This window comes from Podarcis bocagei, assembly GCF_964188305.1.
Source record: "Podarcis bocagei genome assembly, chromosome: 3".
Lineage (NCBI taxonomy): Eukaryota > Metazoa > Chordata > Lepidosauria > Squamata > Lacertidae > Podarcis > Podarcis bocagei.
This window is the reverse complement of record NC_138127.1, coordinates 94,860,270-94,874,116: the sequence shown is the minus strand read 5'-3', so window position 1 is coordinate 94,874,116 and position 13,847 is coordinate 94,860,270. Positions and strand designations below refer to the sequence as shown.

Sequence of the window (13,847 nt, the reverse complement as noted above, 5' to 3'; positions counted from 1 at the left end):
CTGTGTAGTTTGCAGTTTTATGTTTCAATTCCTTGAGTTCCAGCTTTGTGTATTAGGCTGCTTTTGAAGACTCGCTCTACAATTTACTAGTAAAGGAACTGAGAACATAATTGGCAACGTCCTATTTTCTGAAATGTCCTTGAGTTGTTTAGACACCACAAAAAAAGAACTTGATTGGTGTGGAGGTCAAACAAGGGTGTAATTTTTCCCTCTGCAAGAGCTCTGAATCTCTACAGCTGTCTGAGTCCCTGGTAGTGTGTTATCATACCCTCCTGAGTATGGGGGGTTTGCTGTACGTTTTGATTCATCTATCACCACTGTGTTATTAAAGACTTCCCGCTCCTCCTCACAACAACCACACACTAGCAAACAAGCCCTCAAATTAAGCCCTTGGATTGTCACTGAATAAAGTGCATGCGGAGTTGCCAGATACACATATTCCTTAGTTCAAAGAGATGCTGCAGAACTGGGTTGTCTGTTCCATGCAGTTTTAAGTGGCACCATAGAGTTTGGGAATGAAGGACTATTCTTCACTGTAAATGACATCTCCCAAAATGAAAGAATAGCTGATAACACTTTGGAGACTTGGATGAAGCAAGAGCTTCTGGAATGTCTCTGCATTCTGCTGCTTAAACCTCTGAGGCTCTAGGAACTACCGTATTTTTCGCCCTATAGGACACACGTTTTTCCCTCCAAAAATGAAGGGGAAATGTGTGTGTGTTCTATGGGGCGAATGCAGGCTTTCGCTGAAGCCTGGAGAGTGAGAGGGGTCGGTGCGCACCGACCCCTCTCGCTCTCCAGGCTTCAGGAGAGCCCCACCGCCAGCCCCACAAGCTCGGGGGACAGTGGGGAGGCCAACGCCGCCATCCCGCTGTCCCCCGACTTTGTTAGAAGGCTAGTGGGGAGGAGAAGCCTGCTCCTCCCCGTCGCCAGCCCCGCAAACTCGGGGGACAGCGGGGAGGCGCAGCGCACCATCCCGCTGTCTCCCGACCTGGTTTAGAGGCTGGTGGAGGGCTTCCCCCTCCCCCAGCCCCGCAAGCTCCCAGAGCGATGCCGCAGCTGCACGCAGCTTCGGCATGGCTCTGGGTCCTGTTCTGGGAGCTGGGGGAGGGGGAAGCTCGGGCTTGCGGAGAGCTTCCTGTTCTGGGAGCTGGGGTCGGGGGAAGCTCGGGCTTCCCCCGCCCCAGCCCTGCACCTGGGGGGGAAATAAAGTTTTTTTCCTTTATTTCCCCCCCCCCCCCCAAATCTAGGTGCGTCCTATGTGGCGAAAAATATGATACTTCCGATGTGGTTACATCACACATAGTTTTGGGCTTGGAAGTTCTGTCTCTTGAGCAAGCTAGATGGAACCAACCAATGAACTAGGCACAGGGCTACTAACTGGTGCAGAGCAGAAATGGGTGGGGCACTTTCATGATCAGCTTCATGCAAATTTGAAAGAAGGGCCCTTCGGTCAAATGGACCACTTGATTCCTGATGTGATCCCTAATTGGTTAGGACTGCCAGTTACACAAGAAGCATTGCTATCCCCCTGATGGATGTGCTTTGCCTTTAATGATGTCAGTACATAATGAAATCTAATCAACTACATGTTAATCATCATGACATCATCTCGACTGGTACATGATTCCTGATTGGCTGGCATCACTTAAGTTAGAATAATGAACCAGCAAAATAAATGGCCCATGGAGTAACAGCAGCAAAGAACAACAGTAGAAAAGCAGAGGTTGCAAACCATTGCAAATAATCTCAGCAAATGAGAGCTCTCCCCCTCTTCTTTTTCTTTTCTTTATTTGGTTGCAGTTGGATTCAACCTGCCACTGCTACTTTCAAGGAAAAACGCAAGTCTAGAGAACATATGGCACGGCATTGTTGCCAACTATTTTATCCACTTGTGATATTTTTGTCTCAGGCTTGGTATCAGGTATTTTGTTTCTGTATGCACCGTATTTTGAGACACTTGTACTTAATGGGAATTGCAAGTGGGCAGAGTGCTTTCTGGTTTCCCACCGGCAACTGGTTCACCAGGGTGAGAACAGGGTTCTGGATTTGATAGCCCACTGACCTGATCTAACAGGCTTTCTTATGTTCTTATAACTTGAGCCAACTTCCCACAAGGCAATTTTTTTTGCAAATTGGTTTTAACTTTCCCAGTAGGTTCCAGAACACATTGGATTAGTAAACATCTATTTAGTCTTCCTCCGTTTTAGCTTTTAGCTCCTGCTTCAAATTCCTTTTGGTGGTTACCATTTTTGTTGCCTTTGGTCTGCCTCGCATGCGACATTTTGAGTTACCATTTAAAAAAACCAACAACACTCCACCAGTTGCCAGTCATCCTGTTAATTCTTCTAATCTTACCACCAGAGGAGAAGAGAGGAAATTTCCAGCCTCTAGCACCAAAACAATATTGGGCTGTATCTTTTTATATAAACACTTCATTCTCTCTTTGCTGCTGCAGGTTTCGGGATGTCCACACCAGCAACGGTCGCTGGCAAAGCCTTCCTCATCGTTTATGGTCTCTTTGGGTGTGCCGCAACAATCCTCTTCTTCAACCTCTTCCTGGAGCGCATCATCTCCCTGCTCGCTTTGGTGATGAAGGCTTGCCACGAGAGGCAGCTGAGGAGGAGTGGCCTTCTACCTCCAACCTGCCGAAGGGGCTCATCCATGTCCGATGTCGACAGCCTGATTGGGTGGAAGCCATCAGTCTATCACGTGATGCTGATCCTGGGAATCCTTGCCATTACTATCGCTTGCTGTGCCTCGGCCATGTACACCGCCGTGGAAGGGTGGAATTACATCGACTCCTTGTACTACTGTTTTGTCACCTTCAGCACGATTGGGTTTGGCGACCTGGTGAGCAGCCAAAACGCCGTGTACCGAAATCAGGGATTATACAGATTTGGGAACTTCATGTTTATATTGATGGGGGTCTGCTGCATCTACTCCCTTTTTAACGTCATCTCGATTGTAATCAAGCAGGTTTTAAATTGGATGCTCAGAAAGTTCCGGTGCCGGTGCTGTCCAGATTGCCATAAACCGACCGCTCGCCTCGGGCGGCGCAATGCCATCACGCCAGGGTCCCGGTTCCGCCGGCACAACATCTCTATGGAGACGGACGGACAGTACGACAGCGACACAGAGGGGAGGCGCCTTTCGGGTGAGATGATCTCCATGAGGGATCTCACCGCCTCCAACAAAGTCTCCCTGGCCCTCCTGCAAAAGCAACTGTCCGAGACGGCCAATGGCTACCCTCGGAACGTCTGCATAAACACGAGGCAAAATGGCTTCTCAGGAGGAGTAGGCGCTCTAGCTATCATGAACAATAGACTGGCAGAGACAAGCGATTCTAGGTAGAAATTTTGAAATTATCTTCTATAAAACAGAGGTGTTTTCTTATTCTTTATTTAATAAAACAATATTTTAAAAAAGCGTCCAGTCGTTCTCGAGGTTTAATGCAAAGTTTACTTGAGAGGGTTGTTGTTGTTCTTTAAAAAAGAAAGCCTTCCTTAAAATAAAATAATAATAATAATTTTATTTACACGACACCCATCTGACTGGGTTGTTCCAGCCACTCTGGACAGCTCCCAACACAATATTAAAAACACAATAAAACATCAGCCATTAAAAACTTCCTGAACAGATGTCTTCTAAAAGTTAAATGGGAGGGCACCACTGCCGTAGTATTTTTAGCCCATTATTTTTTTATTCTTCCACAGGTACCACCAGCAACTTATACTTACTGTAAACCGCTTCAAGGTCTGTGGATAGCAGCAAACGGTCTATATAGATCAATAAATAAAATTGTCAGTGGCTGATCAAGCAGTTTACTAGTGGGAAATGCCGACTACTGTCTCAGGCAATAGAAGAATTTCCCACCACTACTGATTGCAGCTGGGCAGTGGTGCTGCGGAGAAGCTTCAATCACCACCATGAAAATGCCGCTCTGATTGGCCAGCTTCCACCTGTGTGGACTCAGGATGCTGATCTCAAAGGAGGAGGACTAGTCAATCGACAAACACTTGCATAGTGGCAGAAGAACCTCAGTCAGCAGTAAGCAACCATGTGATTGCTGACTGGCTAGCCATTTCCTCTTGAAGAGCCCACTGCCTTCACCACTGCCTGTTAATTGCTACTGGTAAAGGCAGGGATCTCGTTTTCCCTTGTTCTCCCCACAGCTGCAGCCAAGAGCTTGCTAGCCATTTCACTGGCCAGCACGGGGCCTCATAAAGATACAATGAGGTGCATTGCTGAGAAAAGGCAGTTTCTGTGGGTGATATCCAACAGTTGCGCTACTGCAAGGAGTATTGGCTGTGCAATGGAACTTTCCCCGTCCTCGCCATTTCCTGCACACTGCCTGCACCCCAATATCTGCCCCCACACACCTTCCAGAGCAGATTCACAGAGTCACACAGGGAGGGGACCAGGCAAAGGAGTTACATTGTGCAGCTAAACACAATACTCCTAGACCTAGCAGAACTAGCACACAATAACGCTAAGCTAGCAAACATCATCATCATCATCATCATAATAATACAGGTTTAAAATACAACAGTGATGGATCATAACACATTTTGCTCTGGTGGAAAGCTAATGAATGATATGCATGTGTATGTAAAGTCTCTGAGCTGCTTTTCAAATTAAAGCAGCATGTGAGACACATGGAGACACATGGGCCAGCCCCATCTCCTACTGCTGGCAAGGAGGCTGTAGCCCCATCTCCCAGCCCCAGGGTGAATGGCAGACATCTTTCCCTGCCACCTGGGCATTTGGGTGCTGTGGAAAAGGACTCTGCAAAAGCACAGATAAATTCAGTTCTGGTAGAGCTTCTCCATGCAAGGAGGGAATGTGGTCTAAACAATCAGCGAAGGATGGATCGGTGCAAACCTAGCTCATGCATCCCTGTCACACACACACACACACACACACACACACACACACACACACACACTGCAACTGCGACCCTCCTACGCCCTAGCTTCAATTCCAAAACATACATCTCTGATTTTGTAAGGGGTGTTGTTTTTGTGTGTGCTATCCACAACAACGGAACCTCAGATGAAACTATGGTTGCTACTTAGCAGTTGCACATAATTCTCATTTTTCCCAAAATTGTTTACCGTGGTTTGTTTCCCCCCAAAATGTAAACGTCACACAATAACTGTGCAAGGCAGATTGTTCTTATTCCTACAGCTGATAGGTGAGTATTTGCCCAAGGGCACAAAATAATTGCTTATTTTGTGAAATAGAAGTAGCACTAGAACTCAGGTATCCTAAATTCATGTTTAGAGCTAAGTCCACTAGACCTCATGTCTGGTCAAGGTCTCTCTCTCCCTCCCTCCCTCCCTCCCTCCCTCCCTCCCTCCCTCCCTCTCTCTGTCTCTCTCTCTCCCTCCCTCCCTCCCTCTCTCCCTCTCTCCATACACACATGTCTAAGGGCAAGCTGCTCAAGTTTTCTGTTCAGTAGGCGAACAAACACCTGACCTTTTCCAGCAATATTGAATTCATGTATTTAGAGTTGCAGAAGTTACAGAGTTGCTCTTTCATCCTCCTAGCTGGTGCTGCTTCTAACTGCCGCACTTCCTCCCTCTTTGCCTTTACTGTCCTTTACTTAATTTGCCCTCACTGCCCTTAGCCTGGCTGCGGCAACCCCTGTGATTTAGTCAATGACCCCACAATGCTGCATCTGACACGATGACATGGAGGATGCTGCAAGAATCAAGTCATCCTATGGGGGTCATCTCAGGCCATCAATTTAAAGGCAGTGAAGGTAAATGAAGGTGTGAAAAGTGAGGAGGAGGAGGAGGAGGAGGAGGAGGAGGAGGAGGAGGAGGAGGAGGAGGAGGAGGAGGAAGAAGAAGATTCCAAGAAGGAGCAGCAACCAGGGAATCACAGAATCACAAAATGGTAGAGTTGGAAATGAGAAGGCACTGAACAGCATTGAAACAATATGAACATTGTTGACCGTCCTCATGGTAATCAGTTTGGCTGTACTGAAAATGCCAATTCCAAAGCAAATATTGAAATGAGCAAACATTTGTCTCCAGTGTCAGATGTTTCCCAGATCTCCACAAGCCGCCCAAGCTGGGCTTTTCAGTTTGCAGCGACCATCTGCCTATCCCTTCGAGCCTTGATCATTGGGCAGTAAGAACCTGCCATATACCAGGTCAGACCACTGGTCAACCTAGCTCAGTATTGTCCCCACTAACTGGCGGTGTCTCTCCAGGGTTTCAGACAGGGTACATTCCCAGCTCCAACATGTCTGTCATTGCTGGATTCAGCACCAGCATCAATGCCCAGACCTAGCACCATAGTGGGTTATGCTACTGGCCCTTCTTGCTGAAATGCTTGAGCTGACCATGATGACTGGGAGAGCGCAGTGTTGCATTATGGAATGTGGGTGGCACTGTGGTCTAAACCACTGAGCCTCTTGGGCTTGCTGATCAGAAGGTTGGCAGTTCGAATCCTTATAACGGGGTGAGCTCCCGTTGCTCTCTCCCAGCTCCTGCCAACCTAGCAGATCGAAAGCACACCAGTGCAAGTAGATAAATAGGTACCACTGTGGCGGGAAGGTAAACAGTGTTTCTGTGTGCTCTGGTTTCCGTCATGGTGTCCTGTTGCACCAGAAGCGGTTTAGTCATGCTGGCCACATGACCCGGAAAGCTGTCTGTGGACAAACGTCGGCTCCCTCGACCTGAAAGCGAGATGAATGCCACAAGCCTATAGTCGCCCTTGACTGGACTTAACTGTCCAGGGGTCCTTTACCTTTACCTTTTTAGTGTTGCATTCCTCCTATAGGTGGCAACTGCAACGACAGATTCCAAGGGCCCATCAGGCAAGCACCTTGCTGAGAGTCCTCTTACCTCTGGATCTGGGAAGGGAAGCACTGAAAGGGGGGCAAGGGAAGCAAGCAGAAGCAAGAGAATAAGAATAGGAATACAGCTCCCAACCACCGTCCAGGGCTCCTTTACCTTCCTTCCTTCCTTCCTTCCTTCCTTCCTTCCTTCCTTCCTTCCTTCCTTCCTTATTTACTTACTTACTTACTTACTTACTTACTTACTTACTTACTTACTTACAGCTCCCTAGACAAGGCTAATAGGGACACGGGTGGCGCTGTGGGTTAAACCACAGAGCCTAGGACTTGCCGATCAGAAGGTCGGCGGTTCGAATCCCCATGATGGGGTGAGCTCCCGTTGCTCGTCAGTTCCTGCTCCTGCCAACCTAGCAGTTCGAAAGCACGTCAAAGTGCAAGTAGATAAATAGGTACCGCTCCAGCGGGAAGGTAAACAGTGTTTCCATGTGCTGCTCTGGTTCACCAGAAGCAGCTTAGTCATGCTGGCCACATGACCCAGAAACTGTACGCCGGCTCCCTTGGCCAGTAAAGCGAGATGAGCGCCGCAACCCCAGAGTCGGCCACGACTGGACCTAATGGGCAGGGGTCCCTTTACCTTTAGAAAAGGCTAACTGTTTGCAAACCAGCCCCCTCCAAAAAATTGCTAACTTCAGTTTTCAAAAACAGGTGTCTTGTGAAGAATCATAGAATCATAGAATCATAGAATCATAGAGTTGGAAGAGACCACAAGGGCCATCGAGTCCAACCCCCTGCCAAGCAGGAAACACCATCAGAGCACTCCTGACATATGGTTGTCAAGCCTCTGCTTAAAGACCTCCAAAGTAGGAGACTCCACCACACTCCTTGGCAGCAAATTCCACTGTCGAACAGCTCTTACTGTCAGGAAGTTCTTCCTAATGTTTAGGTGGAATCTTCTTTCTTGTAGTTTGGATCCATTGCTCCGTGTCCGCTTCTCTGGAGCAGCAGAAAACAAGAAAACAAAAAGCACAAAACTTGAAACTGCGAGATTAAAAAATAATAATTGTAAGAATAAGTAACACAGCAACCTTTGGTTATCTTTCTCAAATATAAGAGAAAATGTTGTAGCATACAAATCACTTTTAATAATCCTGTGAATTGTGGTGTTAAAATTTAAGTCTGAATTTCAGGAACATTAACATCTCACTTTGCATGCCTTTTCTGTTGCACATTTTGTCACCAATTCCTTCCAGTCAAGAGCTGGTGCTTGGGCATGTTCGATTGATATAGTTGCCAAAACAACTAGTCTCTTTTGCAACATAGCTGAGGATATGTACCGTATTTTTCGCCCTATAGGACGCACTTTTTCCCCTCCAAAAATGAAGGGGAAATGTGTGTGCGTCCTATGGGGCGAATGCAGGCTTTCCCGGGCTTCTTGCAGCTCCACGCCACCCTCCGGATACCGGCGCAAAGCTGCGCGGGGCTCCGGAGGGTGGCGCGGAGCTGCCTGCGCTCCAGGGCTTCTTGCAGCTCCGCGCCACCCTCCCGATCCCGGCGCGAAGCTGCGCGGAGCTCCGGAGGGTGGCGCGGAGCTGCCTGTGCTCCAGGGCTTCTTGCAGCTCCGCGCCACCCTCCCGATCCCGGCGCGAAGCTGCGCAGGGCTCTGGAGGGCGGCGCGGAGCTGCCTGCGCTCCAGGGCTTCTTGCAGCTCCGCGCCACCCTCCCGATCCCGGCGCGAAGCTGCGCGGGGCTCCGGAGGGCGGCGCGGAGCTGCCTGCGCTCCAGGGCTTCTTGCAGCTCCGCGCCACCCTCCCGATCCCGGCGCGAAGCTGCGCGGGGCTCCGGAGGGCGGCGCGGAGCTGCCTGCGCTCCAGGGCTTCTTGCAGCTCTGCGCCACCCTCCCGATCCCGGCGCGAAGCTGCGCGGAGCTCCGGAGAGTGGCGGGGAGCTGCCTGTGCTCCAGGGCTTCTTGCAGCTCCGCGCCACCCTCCCGATCCCGGCGCGAAGCTGCGCGGGGCTCCGGAGGGTGGCGGGGAGCTGCAAGAAGCCCTGGAGCACAGGCACCTCCGTGCCACCCTCCCGATCCCGGCGCGAAGCTGCGCGGGGCTCCGGAGGGTGGCGCGGAGCTGCCTGCGCTCCAGGGCTTCTTACAGCTCCGCGCCACCCTCCCGATCCCGGCGCGAAGCTGCGCGGAGCTCCGGAGGGTGGCGCGGAGCTGCCTGCGCTCCAGGGCTTCCTGCAGCTCCGTGCCACCCCCCGGATCCCGGCGCGAGGTCCTGCGGGGTCGCAAGGCTTGCAGGCAGCAGCCTGCAGCCCATAAGCTCGGGGGATAGCAGGGAGGCGCAGCGCCGCCACCCCGCTATTCCCTGACCTGATCTGAAGGCTGGGGGGGAGCAAGCTTGCTTCTCCCCCCCCCCCGCCAGCCCCACAAGCTCGGGGGATAGCGGGGAGGCGGAGCGCCGCCACCCCGCTATTCCCGGACCTGATCTGGAGGCTGGGGGGGGGGGGAGAAGCAAGCTTGCTTCTCCCCATCGCCAGCCCCATAAGCTGGGGGACAGCGGGGCAAGCCGCTGCCCCACGGAGGCTAGAGATGCTGTCCCTGAAGGCAGAAGAGGGAGATGGAGCGCTCTGTCTCTCTCTTCTAGCTTGGGGATGGCTGCGCAAACCTGGGGGGGAAATAATTTTTTCCCCTTGATTTCCCCCCAAAAAAACTTGGTGCGTCCTATGGGCCGGTGCATCCTATAGGGCGAAAAATACGGTAAGTTTTTTATACGTCCGAGCTTTGAGACATTACACTCATCACTTGCCACTGACACTGGGCATGTGAGAAGGATCCTTAAAGCAACAGAAACATTAGGCACATTATCTACGAGTTTTAATTGTAGTATGAAAAGAAATACTCCTTCGGTGGCATAGACTTTGGAAATCTTCAAGTTATCGCTATAAGTCCACAGCACAGATCCTCAGCATCAATATCTTTGTTTCCATTGTGCATCAACAATTTTTCCAGATTCTTGAAGGCCTTAAGTAAATATTCAGTAGATTTTTTGTTGATATGGCATATTTCATACTGGAAGCCAAAAAGGGGATTATATCATTGTAGCCGTTGGAATCTTTCTTCAACAGATTGTATGGTGATATCAAAGACAGCATAGTAGACACCTACAGTACCTTGAATTTCTGTTTGGCTCTTGTGGTTCCTCTTCTTGAGCCTCATACTCAAACTGCTGTTTCTCCTTTGTCTAACTTATTATGTCTCAAAGTTTGGTAGTATTTCTAGCTCCTTTGCAATCTCAATAGCAGCTATCAGAACTTGTTGCAAACCATCATCACACCTGCTGCCCTCAGAGGAAGTACTGGTCACTTGCCATTGGTTTGCAGCTGAATTTAAACCGGCTTCCTTATTTTGCAGGAGCTTGCTTATAAGATTGCCTTCAAAAAGGATGTTGCACCTTGTAACAAGCGATGCCACAAACTGGAACTTACAAATTGCAACAGCTAGGGTCTCCGCTTCAACACAGGAAGTACAGTATTTCCAGATCAACCTTTTAAGCCTGTGTCATCAAAGATCTCTATTAAAACATCCTATATATTACCAAGATGATATTTCCATTGTTTTAAAGCATTGCTCCAACTCTCCCATCTCATTTCATTCAGTGGCTTAACAGCTATGCCTTGGTCTGATACATGGCTAGCTAGATTTTGTCAATGCTGAGTCAATGCAGATAAATAATTACAGATCTGTTGAACTGTATATAGATTTGAAGAAACTAGTTGCTTCCAGACAACACTTAGCAGCATCACTGACTACCAAGTTTAAAGAGTGTGTGTTGAAGGACACAAAAAGGCATGTGAGTTGTTGCATAGTACTCTTTTGTATGCCATTTTCTTTGCCTTTCATGTGACTCCGATTATCATAACCTTGACTATACAGATTCTCAATTTGTAATCCCATTTGGTCAAGCTGTCCAAGAAGAGTTTATGTCATGAAGGCACCTGGAGTCTCCTTTAGTGGAACAAATTCCAAGAAATGTTATCAGGATAACTAATAATAATAATAATAAATTTTATTTATAACCCGCCCTCCCCAGCCAAGATCGGGCTCAGGGCAGCTAACACCAAATATAAAAACAATTGATTGAAATACAGCTTAAAAATAAATACAACATTAAAACATTAAAATGCAACCTCATTTCAGTGGAAACTCAATCAAAAACCTTTTTGGGGATAAAAACATCAAGTCTTCACCAAGATTAACTATCCAGACTGGTCCTACATGGGCCAGAAAAAAGCCAGGGAAGTCCCCAAATAGGAGTTCCAACACAGAAGGAGAAAGGAAAAAAGAGGGCGAGGGAATAAAATTGATTCCAAGCCAAAGGCCAGGCGGAACAACTATCAGGCTGAGGGCCAATGTCCCATGTAGTATAGCACCGTGTTCTCAAAGGAACCAACCAGATGCCTGCAGGAAACCAGGAGCAGACCATGAGCACAAGCGCTCTCCTGTGGTTTCCAGCAACATTGTGGAGGCAGAACAAAGCCATCACAGCTAGATGCCGTTGACAGTCTTCTCTTCCATGAATTTGTCTAATCATCTTCTAAAGCCATCTAAGTTGGTGGTCATCACTGCCTTCTGGGGGAGCGAGTTCTGTTTTTCGCTGTGCACTGCATGAAGAAGTCCTTTCTTCTATCTATCCTCAGCCCACCAACTTTCAGCTTCATTGGTGGCCAAGCTCCAATTACGAGAGAGAGGGAGAAAAACTCTGTCCACTTTCTTTCCAATTTTGTACAGCTGTCCTCCCCCTTTAATTGCCTCCTCTATAAACCAGAAAGGCCCAAATGTTGTAGCTTTTCCTCCTACGGGAGTCGTGCCCCCTCTTTGGCCACAGGAACAGGATCTGATGCTGACGGGCCCCCAGTGTGCTCTTCCCCCTCGCTCTTGTCTCGCTTTGCCTTCTCATTTTGGTTTCCCGTGAAACAACAGGGCCTTTCAAATCATGCCTTGCAGATTAGCTTGCAAGAGCCTTTCTTCTCTCTGCCTGCAGCCTGCGGTCCTGCATCCTGCGGATTGCTTGCTAAAGTGACAGATCCAATCCCCCGCTGGCTTCATTAACCGCCCGTATTGGCGATACTGATTGCGACGGGTTTTTCCTTTGACAGCAGTGGGGAGGTTCAGCTGTCCGAGGCGTATTTCACACACTGGGTGATGAACAAGAAACATAAAGAGAGCAAAGGGGAAGCTACAAAACTGGAAAGCAAAATTAATTGCACCAAGCAGCCTTTTCTTGCCATATAACCCAGAACTAGTCAATTACCTCCAGAACAGCTGGAGCAGCTGTTTCATGAAGCCCTTGGTTGCTTTTATTTTATTTTATCGGTTCTGGATTTTGCTGCCTTGGCTGCATTCAAGGCATTGCATTTTTGATCTCTATAAAGCCTAGTTTTGATTAGTGTCAATTGGATTAATTTAGATCTGCTTAAAGCACACAGGCCCTATCAAGAGTTAGAAAACAACACAGCTCCTTGGTTAAAACTTGTAATATGATGCAGTTGGTAATAGGGGTGCCTCCACACTGTCAGCGTTTTCTGGGAGGGATTCAAGAGCTTACCAGAAAATGTGGGTTCATGCAATTGAAGTGGAATAAAGCACTCTGCTGCCCTGGCAGAGCAAATCCACTTTTAGAACAAAACTGACTTTTTGCAGTTAGGAAAGTGACAGGGAAAGTGCATTTGAAAAATGTGGCGTGAACGAATGATTAACAAGAAGATGTATAAACACCGTGCAAGCAGATCAAGATGAATGGGACAAGCATCTTGGCTCAGTTGGTAAGAGAATGGGATTCTTAATCTCAGGGTTGTGGGTTTGAGCCCCACGTTGGGTAAAAAGATTCCTGCATTGCAGGGGGTTGGGCTAGATGACCCTAGTGGTCCCTTCCCATTCTATGATTCCATGAATCCCCATTGTCATATAACACCCCCCACAAGCAAATCAGCATGAATGCTCAATAAAGACCAGATACAATCTACCTCCTCTGTTTAGACTTTGGGCAAGGAAATCTGGATGAATGCTAGATAAATGGGAGCCTTAGGGCAGACGCTTTGAGACTATTTAAATAGAAACACAGGAAGCTCCTTATGTTGTCAGAGCATTCGTTGATCTAACTTAGTATTGTAAACATTGATTGACAGCAGCATGGTGTTTCCCCCAGTCCTACCTAGAGACAGGGGCCATTGAACCTAGCATCCTTTGCGTGAAAAGCATGTGCTCTACCAATTGGGCTACGGACTCATTAACATGCAGCAGTCAGTATCTTTCACGTAGGAAGTTGAACTATTCATTTAGGCCAGTATTGTCCTTTATGACAGGCAGCAGCTTCCCAAAATTGTCAGCAGAGGAGAGGTCTGCCCCATACCTATCTAATTCCTTGCACATCACTTGATTTATTCCATTACCTGATGGCTTGCAAATTGATGAGTGAACCAATTCCACATTGCCGTGGAGGTGACAAATTTGTCCATGGTGCTTCCCCTGTGGTGACTCATCATCATTATTACTAATGTTAGTCGTTCCTTCCCTCCCAACACCAAGCCCAAGGTGGATTGCAGATCCTTAAAACAAAGGCTATCTCAATAAAATGCAATAGCCTGAAGCGATTGGTGGGGCTTTGTGCTAAAGGAAAGCACTGCCACTCTCGTAGGGCAGAGCACCCCATTTTTGGCAATCCCACCCACCTACTGCAGTCCCTGAAATGCTGCTCTGGGAGTCATGGGCTCTATGGAACAGAATGGGGTATTGCAGGCCTGGGGCAGTTTCAGAAGAGGCAACAAAAATGATCAAGGAATGGGTGTGAAATATACTCAGAGTCGAGAGTGGATTTCATGCTCTTTATTCAGCTCTTAGTGGTGAGGAGGAATGGAAGTTCCCCCAGAAAGTCTGCTTTATATACATTATTTACACAACGGGCCCCCACGTGATTGGCTAATTCCGGGATTCACCTGTAGGCCAATCAGGTTGCGGATTCACTTCCACCTGGCGCTCGAT

At 48.4% G+C, this 13,847-nt stretch overlaps 1 protein-coding gene across 1 annotated transcript in view; it reads left to right on the top strand.

Annotated features, from left to right (window-relative positions):
• Nucleotides 1-3,379, top strand: part of KCNK12 (potassium two pore domain channel subfamily K member 12) — a 44,939-nt gene extending 41,560 nt beyond the window's left edge. Inside the window, exon 3 of the mRNA XM_081188731.1 lies at nt 2,459-3,379. Within this exon, the coding sequence (XP_081044857.1) occupies nt 2,459-3,354 (896 nt within the window). The 3' untranslated portion in view covers nt 3,355-3,379. The remainder of the gene's footprint in view (nt 1-2,458) is intronic.
• The last annotated feature ends 10,468 nt before the right edge of the window (nt 3,380-13,847 follow it).